The 11,308-nt window shown below is 51.4% G+C and overlaps 1 protein-coding gene across 5 annotated transcripts in view; it reads right to left on the bottom strand.

The window, feature by feature from the left end:
* Positions 1–330: 330 nt before the first annotated feature.
* Itprip (inositol 1,4,5-trisphosphate receptor interacting protein) overlaps positions 331–11,308 on the bottom strand; it is a 33,075-nt gene continuing 22,097 nt past the window's right edge. For 4 of the 5 annotated variants that reach the window (XM_069993875.1, XM_069993893.1, XM_069993882.1 and 1 more), the window contains exon 2: positions 331–4,200. In XM_069993875.1, the coding sequence (XP_069849976.1) occupies positions 2,529–4,187 (1,659 nt within the window). In that variant the 5' untranslated portion in view covers positions 4,188–4,200 and the 3' untranslated portion in view covers positions 331–2,528. Of the gene's footprint in view, positions 4,201–9,005; positions 9,086–11,308 lie in introns of those variants that run through there. The other variant, XR_011366362.1, reaches the window with a different exon arrangement.

Genomic DNA, 11,308 nt, shown 5'->3' with positions numbered 1-11,308 from the left:
CATTATCTTCTGCCCTCACCTGCGGTCCAATAAACAGGACCATTCCATCTTCAACTTGGAGCCTTCCATACTATGGGCTAAGTAAACCTCTTCCTAAGCAGCCCCTTGGGTATTACCAGAAGCATGAAGAGGGGTTGGGCTGGGTTTTTTGAGGGTCCCCTCCCCTAAGCTGACTAGTTGCTGACTCCATTCAGTTGGTTTGTCCCTTATCAAGAGGTGCAGAAACAGTGTCCTGGAATTCTCTTTGGGAAGGGAGAATCTTGAGGGAAAGAGGACAGAGAGTGTCTCTGTGGAAAGCCCATCCATCTAGAGGACTACAGCTCCTCTAGTTCCTCTTTTTTCCAACACCAAAAGTTTCCTGATACTTCCTATGTCTGTGTCTGACTTTACACATAGCAGCTTTGTGCTGGAATCCTTCCTACAGCTGCTTTCAAAGGACTTTTCTGGAACTCTGTGGGCAGCACAGAAGCTGCCTCAAAGGCAGATATATTCCATGTTATTCCTTCAAGTTTCCTGAAAGTGTTAGAATAAAAGGGGAGTGAATGCTTCTGCCTGAGGAAATCTATCTCTGTCCCCAACTTTGCCCTGGGAACCCCACAGATTTCCTGAAGTTAAACAAAAACACTGGGTCCTGTTTCTACTCCTTGTGAGAATTTAATTTTTCCTTTAGTATAAATAAGGCAGCATGAAACACCAAGAGCCCCGCTGTTTTCTGCTTCAGAAGCAGCTTTGGTTCCAAACAGGACCTTGTGATCCCACTGAGTTCTGTATTTTTCCAGAAAACTTCCTCCCGGAAGCAATGGGGAGTGGATGGAGATCCAGGCTTGAGGCTTGGCTTCTGAGAGGCCGCTTCTTGTTTGCTGGTCTCTCCTTTCAAAACACAACAGGATATGGTTGACGGATGATGAGGGGAAAGGCACAGACAATAAATAAGGCTATCTGCCATGATTGTGGAACGGGTCCCTCTGGGATGAGTGGCTCAGGGCTGCTGTGAGAGCCACCCTTGAGCAGCCTGGGAGCCCGGCAGCTGCAGTGAGCCTGGGAGAGGCCAGCCACGCATGCTCAGTCGAACTTAATTCCTGCATGCCCAGGGAGCTTCCCACGGGCTTCATTGCCCTGAAGCAAGCTGAGCCCCTCCACCGTGAATTAAACCTGGGTAATTTCCTGCAGCCAGGTGAGGGCATGCCGGGGCTGCTAGCAAAGGAGGCCCCATCTTTGGGTGAGAGCAACCCTCCCTCCTCCTTGACACGTGACAAAGGATGGTGAGGGGATGCTGAGGAAATCCCAAAGGGCCAGTGAAACCCAAGTGGAGGAGAAGAGGCTCCTGGACCTCTGATTCTGGCCTGAAGCAGCTTTGGTGCCTGCCTGAGGCCCACGGCCTCCAGCAGTGCAGAGATGGCCTCAGTCCTGGGGCTGTATCCACAGGATGCACCTGATCCCTGGTCATCCCAGCCTGTACCCAGCTCTCTAGGCGTGGGTCATCCTTATGAGTACTAAGGCTCCCCAGTAAAGGGAAGGGTGTGTGCAGTGAACACAGTGAGTGAGGAAAGGGATGGGGAGGGCACAGCAGCCCCCCTTGCCCCAGAACTGTGTCCCAAGGACAACTCAAAGACACGGTAGTATTCACCTCAGGTTGGCTCTGAACTGAGTCAGGCTGCAACCAAGACCCCAGCATGCCTGGACTCAGCCTCTGTCCTTTGCCCCAGTCACCCTGTGCCTCTCTTTCTCTAGATAGGCCTCCACCTTTGGCATTTGCCTCCCCACACCATGCGAAGGTCAGAGACCAGCCGTGGAGAGAACAGCGTGGGGTCAGTGGCTGAGTCTACTCTTAGCTTGGTGAATGGCAGCCACGGTGCTGGAACATGGCGCACTGGTGTACCTGACTGAGAAGTGTGGCCAGAAACACCACCAAGTACCCATTTCTGTGTAATAGGAAACACCAGCCATCTGGGGCCTAGAATCTCTCCCAGTTCTGCTGTCTAATAGTATGAAAAGCATTGGCTATGTGGAACCCTCTGTCTGGCAGGGTATAAGGCCATGAATTGTTATTCCTGTCCCTATCAGTGCTTTGCAACTAGGTTGCTGGATCTTAACCTGAAAGCATTAACCTGAAAGCATTCTTAACCTGAAAGCATTCCTACAATCCTCTGTGGACAGGACAAACATAGATCGGACCTGGGATGCAAAACAGATTACACTCAAATCAGTATTTTCATTCTCTCCAACCCCGCGTCCAATAAGAGTGTCCAGTGCCATTTGTCTTGGCTCCTCCTGGTGATCCAAAAATAAGCTGCAAAAAGATCTATCCGCAGACCCAAGCAGCAGCTTTACCAACAGGCCTCCAAGGCAGGAAAGCAAACCAGAGTCCAGTTGGAATTCTGTTTCCTCCACTCTGTAGGACCTGGCTTCCTGGCAGGCTGAGCTCTAGCTCCCTTCCAAGCTGCTGCGTTCCCATCCTGGGGATGCAGAACACCAGTGATGCGTCCATGTGGGATGCTCTCCCTTCTGGCCTTCAAATCCCATGCGCTCTATGGGATGGCAGCTTTAGGGGGCAGGCCGGCGTGGTCATTGGGGACGTGGAGGGAATACTCGCTGATGAGCGTCGGGGCGTTCTTGAGCATCTCATAGAAGGAGTCCAGTGTGGTGCGGTAGAGACTTCGCTGCAGGACAAAGGGCCGGAAGAGGTTGAGGGGCTCGGCTTTGCGCACAGCCTCGGGGAGTCCCATGGCCTCGGGTACCTTACGGTTGCCCACGAAGAAGTGATGGAGCTTCTTCTCCAGGAGGCTCTTCTCCAGGAAGCACAGCAGGTCGTGCAGGCGTGCATCGAGCTGGGAGGTCTTCCAGTCATTGGCTCTCCGGGAAAGCAAGAGGTGCAGCAGTGCGGTCTTCAGGTGGTAGTTGTTCAACCCATTGGGGCCCGTCAGGCAGCTCTGCTTGGAGAGCAGGAAGGAGGCGATCTGCAAGCAGCTGAGGTGGCAAGCCCCCTCGGGCAGTGTCTTCGCTGTCATCCGCAGGAAGTGTCGCTCGTAAACAGCAAAGGACAGGAGCCATTCAGTGCTGGAGATGGGGATCCTACCGCAAGGCTCCCTGGGAAGGTGGGACACAAAGTACAAGTCCGAGTCATCGCACTGGATCACAGGAGTCAAGGTGAAAGGCATGAACTTCCCTGAGCGGAACTTGATTTTGAGAGACCCTGGGGTGTTGAGCTGACCAAAGGCGAGATCGAACTCGTACTTGTGGGCGATGCGGTGCCAGGCTTTGGTGAGGGCTTTCTGGAACCACTTCATGACCTGCATGGTGTCAAGGTAGGGACGCTCTTTGGCACACAGTAGGTCTTCCACCTCACCACTGGGCCGGACCCCGCTCTTCTTGCTGTGGAGGAGACACAGCATGTCTTCTCCAAGCTTGGTCTTGCCACAGATACAGCCTGGAGGGTCTCCGTCAGTCCGGCCCACCTTGATCTGCCCATAACCCTGGCGGTCCAGGGGCACCGAGCGGTTGGAGCACCAGAGTTCTGGATAGAAGCAATAGGGCTCTGGCGGCGTGAAGGGTACAAACAGGTGGCACATCAGGGGCCTGTCCACCTGCCAGTTCTCATACATGCTGTCCACACCGATGAAGTCTTCCAGCTCCACGTCGGTGTCCCGATTACAGAGGCTCCTCAGGGCTTCCAGGAGGTCATCCACAAAACCTTCCACAAATTCCCGGGTTCGGGCGACATCAGCCGTGGAGGCCCGAATACACCGCTCATAAAAGTGGCCCAGAGTAGCCTTATCGGGCAAAGTGAGACCCTGCAGTGGGGTACCGCCCAGGCCGGGGAGCTCGTCCTCATCGCTGGCCAGGCACTCCGATGAGGGTCCGTCCTGGTGGTCCTGCCTCCACACCTCGATGATCAGGAAGAGAATCATACAGAGAGTGCTCCAGAGGTCCCAGGCTGAGTGGGCCTCGGGCGGCTGCTGACCCTCCTCCACCATCTGCTCCAGGGCCTCCTTCTCAGCCACCAACCGGGCTACCTCCTCCTCTAGGCGGAGCTGCTCTAGTTGTAGCTTCTCATGGTGTTCCTGCATCTTACGGATGATCTCCTCTTCGTTCTCAGGGACGGTGGCATTCTCCCGGGGGAAGAGCAGTGGGTGGTTGATGATGGCTGTCACCACCACCAAACACACCCGGAAGAGCCCCATAGCCATGGCAGGAACTTTTCTGAGAGAGAGAGAGAGAGAGAGATGCTGGTCACACCCGTGCTTCCCTCAAGCCCACGTCTCCCTGGACCCTTGCACCAATCTTTGCTCCACAAAAGCAATGACTGCCTTGTTCTTCTCCCAGCCAACGCTGTTGACCCCTGTTCACCCCTTCTCCTGCTTCAGGTCTGCATCTGTGCTGGACATGGGGACAAGCACTCCACTGATGCTGGGGGCCAACCTTTTCTTCCTCCAGGTTCTTATTTTCAGCATGTAGGGTAATACTAGAACTAGCTTTAAGGGTAATAATACTAGAACACAGGCTCAAAACAATCAGACTACTGTATTCCTCACAGCAACTGGTTCTGTGATGAACATATAACCTAATGTGAGCCAACAGGAGACAGATGTAGGATGTGCTAGGGCCAATGGGAAGAAAGACTCAGCCTGTTCTTAGAAGATTGTCAGACAATAGGACCTGCCTTGCTGGTGGCTCTCTAGTTGTGTGGGAGAGAAGTCTGCCTGAGAAAGAGGCCAGCACACAAGAAAGTAGAATTCTAGATCTTCTATGCATGAAGCCATTACTTTTGGGCTTTTGAAGGTATCTGAGTAAAGTTCTTTTTCTGTAAGTTAGGGTTTAAAAGCTCTATCACTCAAAATCAAATTAGCTGTGAATCCCCTTCTGTTTCCATTGAATTCTGCCCAGTCAACATGTCTTTCTTTCTTTGATAGAGAAGTGGTAGGTAAGAATGAAAGGTTATAAGTAGGTAACAGTAGCTCATAACTGTAATCCCAGACACTCAGTGGGCGGATATTGGGAGGATCATGGTTCAAGGTCAGCCCAAGAGAAAAAGTTAGCAAGATGTCATCTTAATGAATAAGTTGGGCATAGTGGTACTTGTTTTTGATCACATTTACTTGGGAGGCTAGAAGACAGAAGGCTCTCAGTCTAAGGCCTACCTTGGACAAAAATCTTGAGATGGTACCTGAAAAACAACCGAAACAAGAAAGGGCTGGGGGGTGAGTCTCAAATGGTAGAGTACTAGCAAGTGCAAGGCTCTGAGTTCACACTCCCAATACAGAGATGAGGGGGGGAAGGGCGGAGAAAAAGAGGTTCTGAAGCTAACTCTGAGCCTCTCTGAGCTCAGGTTTCCAGACAGGAGAGGAGAGCCATGCATTTCACAGGGTGGTGGTGGTGGTGCAAGCACTAACTTCTCACCAGGCATCAGAACTTCAACTCTGACATTCTGCTTTGAGGCAGAATGGCTCCAGCTGGCCTTAAACTTGGGAACCTCAACTTAGGCCTCAAGTGACTTTTGAGGGAACACTTTTGCAATTCAAACGATGGCGCTCCCAGACCACTGGCTGTAGAAGTTCCTGAAAGTTTGATAGAAATGCAGAATTTTGAACACACCCCTGACCTACTCAGTCAGAACCTGCATTTTAATACCACCCACCTTCAATGTCTTATATATTACAAATAGTTTTCTCAACCTCACCTCTGAGTTTCATTCACATTACCTGAGGTCAACTGTGGTCTGAAAAGTATTAACTTAAACTTTTCAGGAGTAAGTTGGAAGTGTTAAATTGTCACTACTTTGAGTAGTATATTGAAGTCTCACACTCTTCTAGTCCTTCCTGTCTGGGACATGAACCACACATCTATCTGTCATCATATCTGCCATGTATATGGCTCCTCTCCCATTAGTCACTTAGTAGCCAGCTTGGTTATCAGATTGACTGTCACAACATCACAGTGCTTGTGGTCAGATCCTACTTATTTTGTTTAATTATAGCCCTAAAGTGCAAAACAGTGGTGTTGGCAGCTTGGATTTGCCAACATGAAGCAATAAAGTGCTTCCTGGATAGGAAAAGATAAATGTCTTTTCATTCATTCATTCATTCATTCATTCATTCATTGTGTGTGTGTGTGTGTGTGTGTGTGTGTGTGTGTTGGTACTAGGGCTTGAATTCAGGGCCTGGGAGCTGTCCCTTAGCTTTTTTGCTTATGGTTGATGCTCTATCACTTGAGCCACAGCTCCACTTGTGGCTTTTTGCTGGTTAACTGGAGATAAGAGTGTTACAGACTTTCCTGTCTGGGCTGACTCCAAACCCTAATCCTCAAATCTCAGCTTCCTGAGTAGCTAGGATTACAGACGTGAACCACTAGCGCCTGGCTAAGATGAAAGTTTGTAAGGGGGGAAAAAAATCACATGCCAAGGTAGCTAATATTGTACATTAAGAAACAATCTTCTACCTGTGAAATTGTGAAGACAGAAAGGAAGTTTGTTAGCCGTGTTGCACCCCAAACTACAAAAGTGATAGCCAGCGTGTGTGATCAGTGGAGGATGTTGAAGTGGAAAAGCATTAAAGCTATGTACACATGCACAGGAAAAACAGCGCATACAGAGTTCAGAACTACCAGGGGAGTCTAAGAAACATCCCTCCTCAGATAAGAGGGCACTTACCTATAAGGCTTGCATATACCCAGGATCTCCTCCCCCCATTCCAGGCAGGAACCTCAGGGATTAACAACCAGCCCTATCCATTTGTCCAGCCTGGGGTCTCAACAGAGAGAGCAAAAGAACAAATGCTCATCAGTGAGGCCCTAAAATGATCAGACAAAGGGAACCCACAGCACCCCTAAAGCACACCAACACTTGCTGATAGGAGCCCTACTACCTGTGGCTTGAACCCCTGACCTTAGATTTGTACAATGAAATTCTTGCCCAAATGGTAAGTAGAAGCAGAGGTCTCTCGCTAGGCAAGGATACCTCAGCAAGGTGTCCCCAGCAAGAAGCATGATGCAGACACCTGAGGTGGTTGCCAGCTATTCTTGGGCAAGGCTGCTGCTGGCATGTGACTCATCCAGCCCCACCCATCCACAGCTGGATGTGTCAGCAGGATCCACAAGAGTTGGAAGAGGTCTAGCGGCTGGGGAATTCAAGCAGAGACAAGTTCAGGCTCAGAGGTGAGCTCTGAAGAGCTCACAGGAACAGGAAATGGGGTAAAGGGAGAAAGTGGAAGAGGGAGGGGTGTGTGTGGAAAAAGCTCAGGGGCAGCTAGCCAGCTTTCCATCCTCAAGCCAAGGAGTGGTGTGCTTGGTAATTGCTGAAACAAGGCAAGCCCTGGTTTCTACATTAGAGAAACAGCCAAGTAGGTTTAGTCAGGGTGGTCTGAGGCAAAGCAGAGAGGGCAGATAAACATGGATCTCAGGTTTAAGCTGTAAATGGACAGTGACAGAGTGCCGGTTAGGAGACTATTTGTGGGGCTGGAAGTCTTTTAGGGCAACCTCCTTTTGCACAGCAGGTCTTGACCAGTCATAGGGCATCCTTGGCAATTCATCCTAGGAGCAAGTCAGTTTCCATGACAACCAGTAGAGAAGATACCCACACCAAGCCTCAGACTTGGATGCCTTTCTCTTTACCCAGTGGCTTTCAGAGATGTGCGACTTGTGTGTCCCCATGTCTGCTGGAGGTGGACAGGCCCCTTGTGCTGGGGTAAGCAAGGGTCAGGACTCAGAACCAGGGGTTAAAAAGGACTGGGAAGAGATAGACTAGGCTAGAACCTCGAGTATGCACCTTCTGCATATCACCTTGGACAAATCAGTCAATTCCAAACTGCAGTCTCTCTAACAGTCAAATAGGAAGAATAATATCTGTAGGCTGAAAAAGTCCAATCAGATACTGCACATGAAGCCTTAGTGATTGCTCCCCTCTCCTTAGCCTTCCTTAAGGAAATTTTCTTAGCAAAGGGTAGCTGTGATGGGGTCTTGCCTGCTGAGGTCTGCAGGAATCCCCTACAAGGAACTCTGGCAGGACCCAGGAAAATACTAATGATGGGGTTATAGACAAGGCTAGTCAGGAACACCAAAGATACACAGCATCCAGCTATGGACCCGGCAGACCTGGCCTGGAACGCTGCCTCTTGCTGCATGATCTCAGGGGATCACTTAGCTTCTCTTCCTTATTGGGAGAAGGTGTTCAGATCATTCCTTCCTCCACAAGGATGCTTGGAAGGTCAAGTGGGAGAATGCCCTGCAGGTACTTTACACAGTGCTTGGCCCACACAAATGTCAGCTCCTTTCCCCTCAGCCCTGCCCAAGTCTCGGGGCGTGGAGGAACCGATGCTCAGAAGTGCTTTGAGTGCACAAAATGCTCCACTGTTGTTGTTCCTTGGCACGTTGCTCTTTCCGCCCTGCCCCCCAGCCTTGGGAGCCTGGCCAGGAGAGCCTTCTGCAGGTTGGGAGTTCCCACTGACTCACCTCCACTAAACTATCATCTGCTTCCCAGGTGTCACCTTACTCCTGGCTAAACTCTTCATAGGCTGGCTGGCTGCAGTAAGCCTGGGGATAGGGGAGGAGGGCCAAGCTGAAATCAAGAACAGATGATAGCCACGGAGTGCCCACTACAAGGAGGGCTGCGGACTAACTTCCCAACCCGGTTCAGATGGAACATGGTGGCCTTGGGCAGAAGAGGGTGGGGTATAAGGGTGTTCTGATATGTGGAAATCAGGAGATGGCACAGGAAACCTCTCAGGAGCTAGGGTGATGTGTATGTGCATGGCCCCCACCCCAATTCCAAGGACATCTGCCTCTGCCTTGGCCCGAAGCGCTGCCCTCTGGCCTAGGACATCAGGTGATAGCGTTGAAGATAAATTTGGGTCACTGGCAGGTTTTTGTCTGACTTGCTAGGAAACAGACAGGAAGTCGGTTGAATTCCTCTCCACACCTACCTCGCCCCCAAAGAGGGTAGTTCATACAGTTCACAGCTAAACTTAGCCTGGGCAAAGGGCCAGCCCACAGGGCTGCTGGCGGCCTCTGGGTGCCCAGGAGGAGGATTGCAGGGGGTGGCCAGGAGCATGGCTTTATCGGATTTGACCATGAGGCTGGACAGAAGTTGTAGGCCCTAGAGAAGAAATCCCAGATGGCTCTTTACTGGGGTCCCTTACCCCTGCGCCATCCCCCTCCCCCTCGTTCCCTCTGAGCACCCTTCACTACAGCTTCCTCTAAGAGTTGTCTAACTACCACACACAGCCATCTTTTCTCTCACTGAAGATGCAGTGGGCATAGTTCATAGTGACCACGGAAGCCTTTCAAGAAGTGTTTATGATCCTTGTTTTGGGTTAACCAAAGATCACTTTCTAGTCACACGACCGGGAAGGTCACGGCCTGTCCTCCCATCTGCCCCTGGCTGCAAAGGCCAGGTTTCCCATGGCAGGGCCATAGTAGCAGAGCACCTAAAGGGCTCAAGGAAAAGGTCAGATGCCTTAGGACCACAGTCGGCAGTACGTGGCCTGAACCCTGGCAGTAAAAGCTTTATAGTCCATGTGGGGAGCCATCGAGCCACAAGCGGTGCCACAAGACAGAATGAACACTGGGGCATAAGAGGCAAAGGAGGGAGAGCGTTATTTCCCTTTCCTGGCTTGCTGAATTGCCCTTTTGGATCCATTCTCAGCGGGATGGTTCTCAAAATGCTCAAAGCAACTAGCACTACCTGGGAACTTTGTGATGTGTGCATGTGCGTGCACTACGGCTTGAAATCAGCTCCTAGGCACCATCTTTGAGCTTTTTCTGCTCAAGGCTTATGCTCTACCACTTGAGCCATACCTCCACTTCCAGCATTTTGGTGGTTAACTGGAGATAAGAGTTTCATTGACTTTTCTGCCTGGGTTCGCTTTGAACCAAGATGCTCTGATCTCAGCCTACTGGGTAGCTAGGATCACAGGCAAGAGCCACCAGCACTGAGCTCTGGGAACTGGTTAGAAATGTAGATTTGCAGGTGCAACCCTAAGCTTAGGGATCAGCAATTCCAGGGATGGGGCCCAGTATCTGTGTTGTAGGAAGGCCTCCAGGTGGCTCTTGAGCTCACCGCTAAATCTGAGGATCATCCAGTCTACAGCCAGGTTCATAAGCTGTGGGCCCTCTGGGTGGGAAAGGAGGCGGGGCTCCTGCAAGGTCACAGCCTAAATCCAGAGCATGCCAGCCTGTCAGATACAATTAACTCTGCTAATTACACCTGAAACACAGCCCCAGCTCTGGCATTACCTTCAGAGCCTAAAGGAGCAGCGGACAGTTTCCTTCCTGAAATGAAATAAAGGTGGCTGATGGCCAAGGGAGGCTTTGAACCCAGGTCCAGGAGGGTGACTCAGATCCCCTTCCCATGGACACCTACTGACACCTGGCCTTGTGCTGAAATTTCCCATCTCAGATACTGAGGTTCAGAGGTATTTGGGTGAAGTAAAGCCACAGATTCAAGAAAATCAGAGTTCAGAGTTGCTGGAATCGAAGCTCCAATTGCACATAAGGAAACCGAGGCAGGGCTGCCCTGAAGGGTGAGGCAGAGGAGGCTGAGACAGGCTGGGAATCCGTCAACATCCAGGGTTGTCTGCTCCCTCCTCTGTATCACTCCGGCAGGCAGAAGGGAAGAGAGCAAGCCCCAGTATCTCTCACCACCTGCGGGCAATCTCCTGGTGATCACTGTTAATGATGACCATCAAAGCCATCAAGACTGTTGCTTCCCTAAGCTACTCATCTTCCTAGCAAAGCCCACACCCCACACTGGTGTCAGACCATCTTCCTTGCCGAGTCCAATGGCACTACTGTCCCAGAGTAGCTCAGCTTGGCCCTGGGAGCAGGACTGTGCAGGTCAGGCTACCTTCCTGTGCTTCATTCAACTGCAGAATGTCCTCCTGCAGCCCCCAAACCAATCTATGAGGGATGGACACAGCAGAGGCTCTTCCCACATTGGGAAGAGACATCCAGGACACACAGGGCTGTAGCTGAGCACAGTGGGACCCAGTGTCAGGTTCTTGCTCTGTTCTGAAAGCAGGGCGTGGGCGAGGAGAAACGCTTGCCAGAGCTGGCCCTAGTGCCTGCACAGCGCCAACCATGGCATCTCTGGGTGGGACCTCTTGCACCCAAATGGGAACAGGGGAGGCTGTGGGGGCTGGGAAACCTTCAGTGTGAGGGTTGGGCCCCACAGGCCACAGGGCCTAGTAGGAGAGGGAGGGGCAGACAAAGAAAGGAAGTGAGGAAAGAGGAAGGAAGAGGCTGACACAAAATGATTGAGAAAGTAGTGAGGGTGCGGGTCTGGGCCCCTGGGCACCACTTCCACTCAGCATCCTTGTGC

The sequence above is a fragment of the Dipodomys merriami genome, unplaced genomic scaffold (genome assembly GCF_024711535.1).
Source record: "Dipodomys merriami isolate MVZ:Mamm:240054 unplaced genomic scaffold, mDipMer1.0.p SCAF_102, whole genome shotgun sequence".
Lineage (NCBI taxonomy): Eukaryota > Metazoa > Chordata > Mammalia > Rodentia > Heteromyidae > Dipodomys > Dipodomys merriami.
The sequence above is the reverse complement of the archived record's forward strand: the minus strand, read 5'-3'. Positions and strand labels throughout refer to the sequence as shown.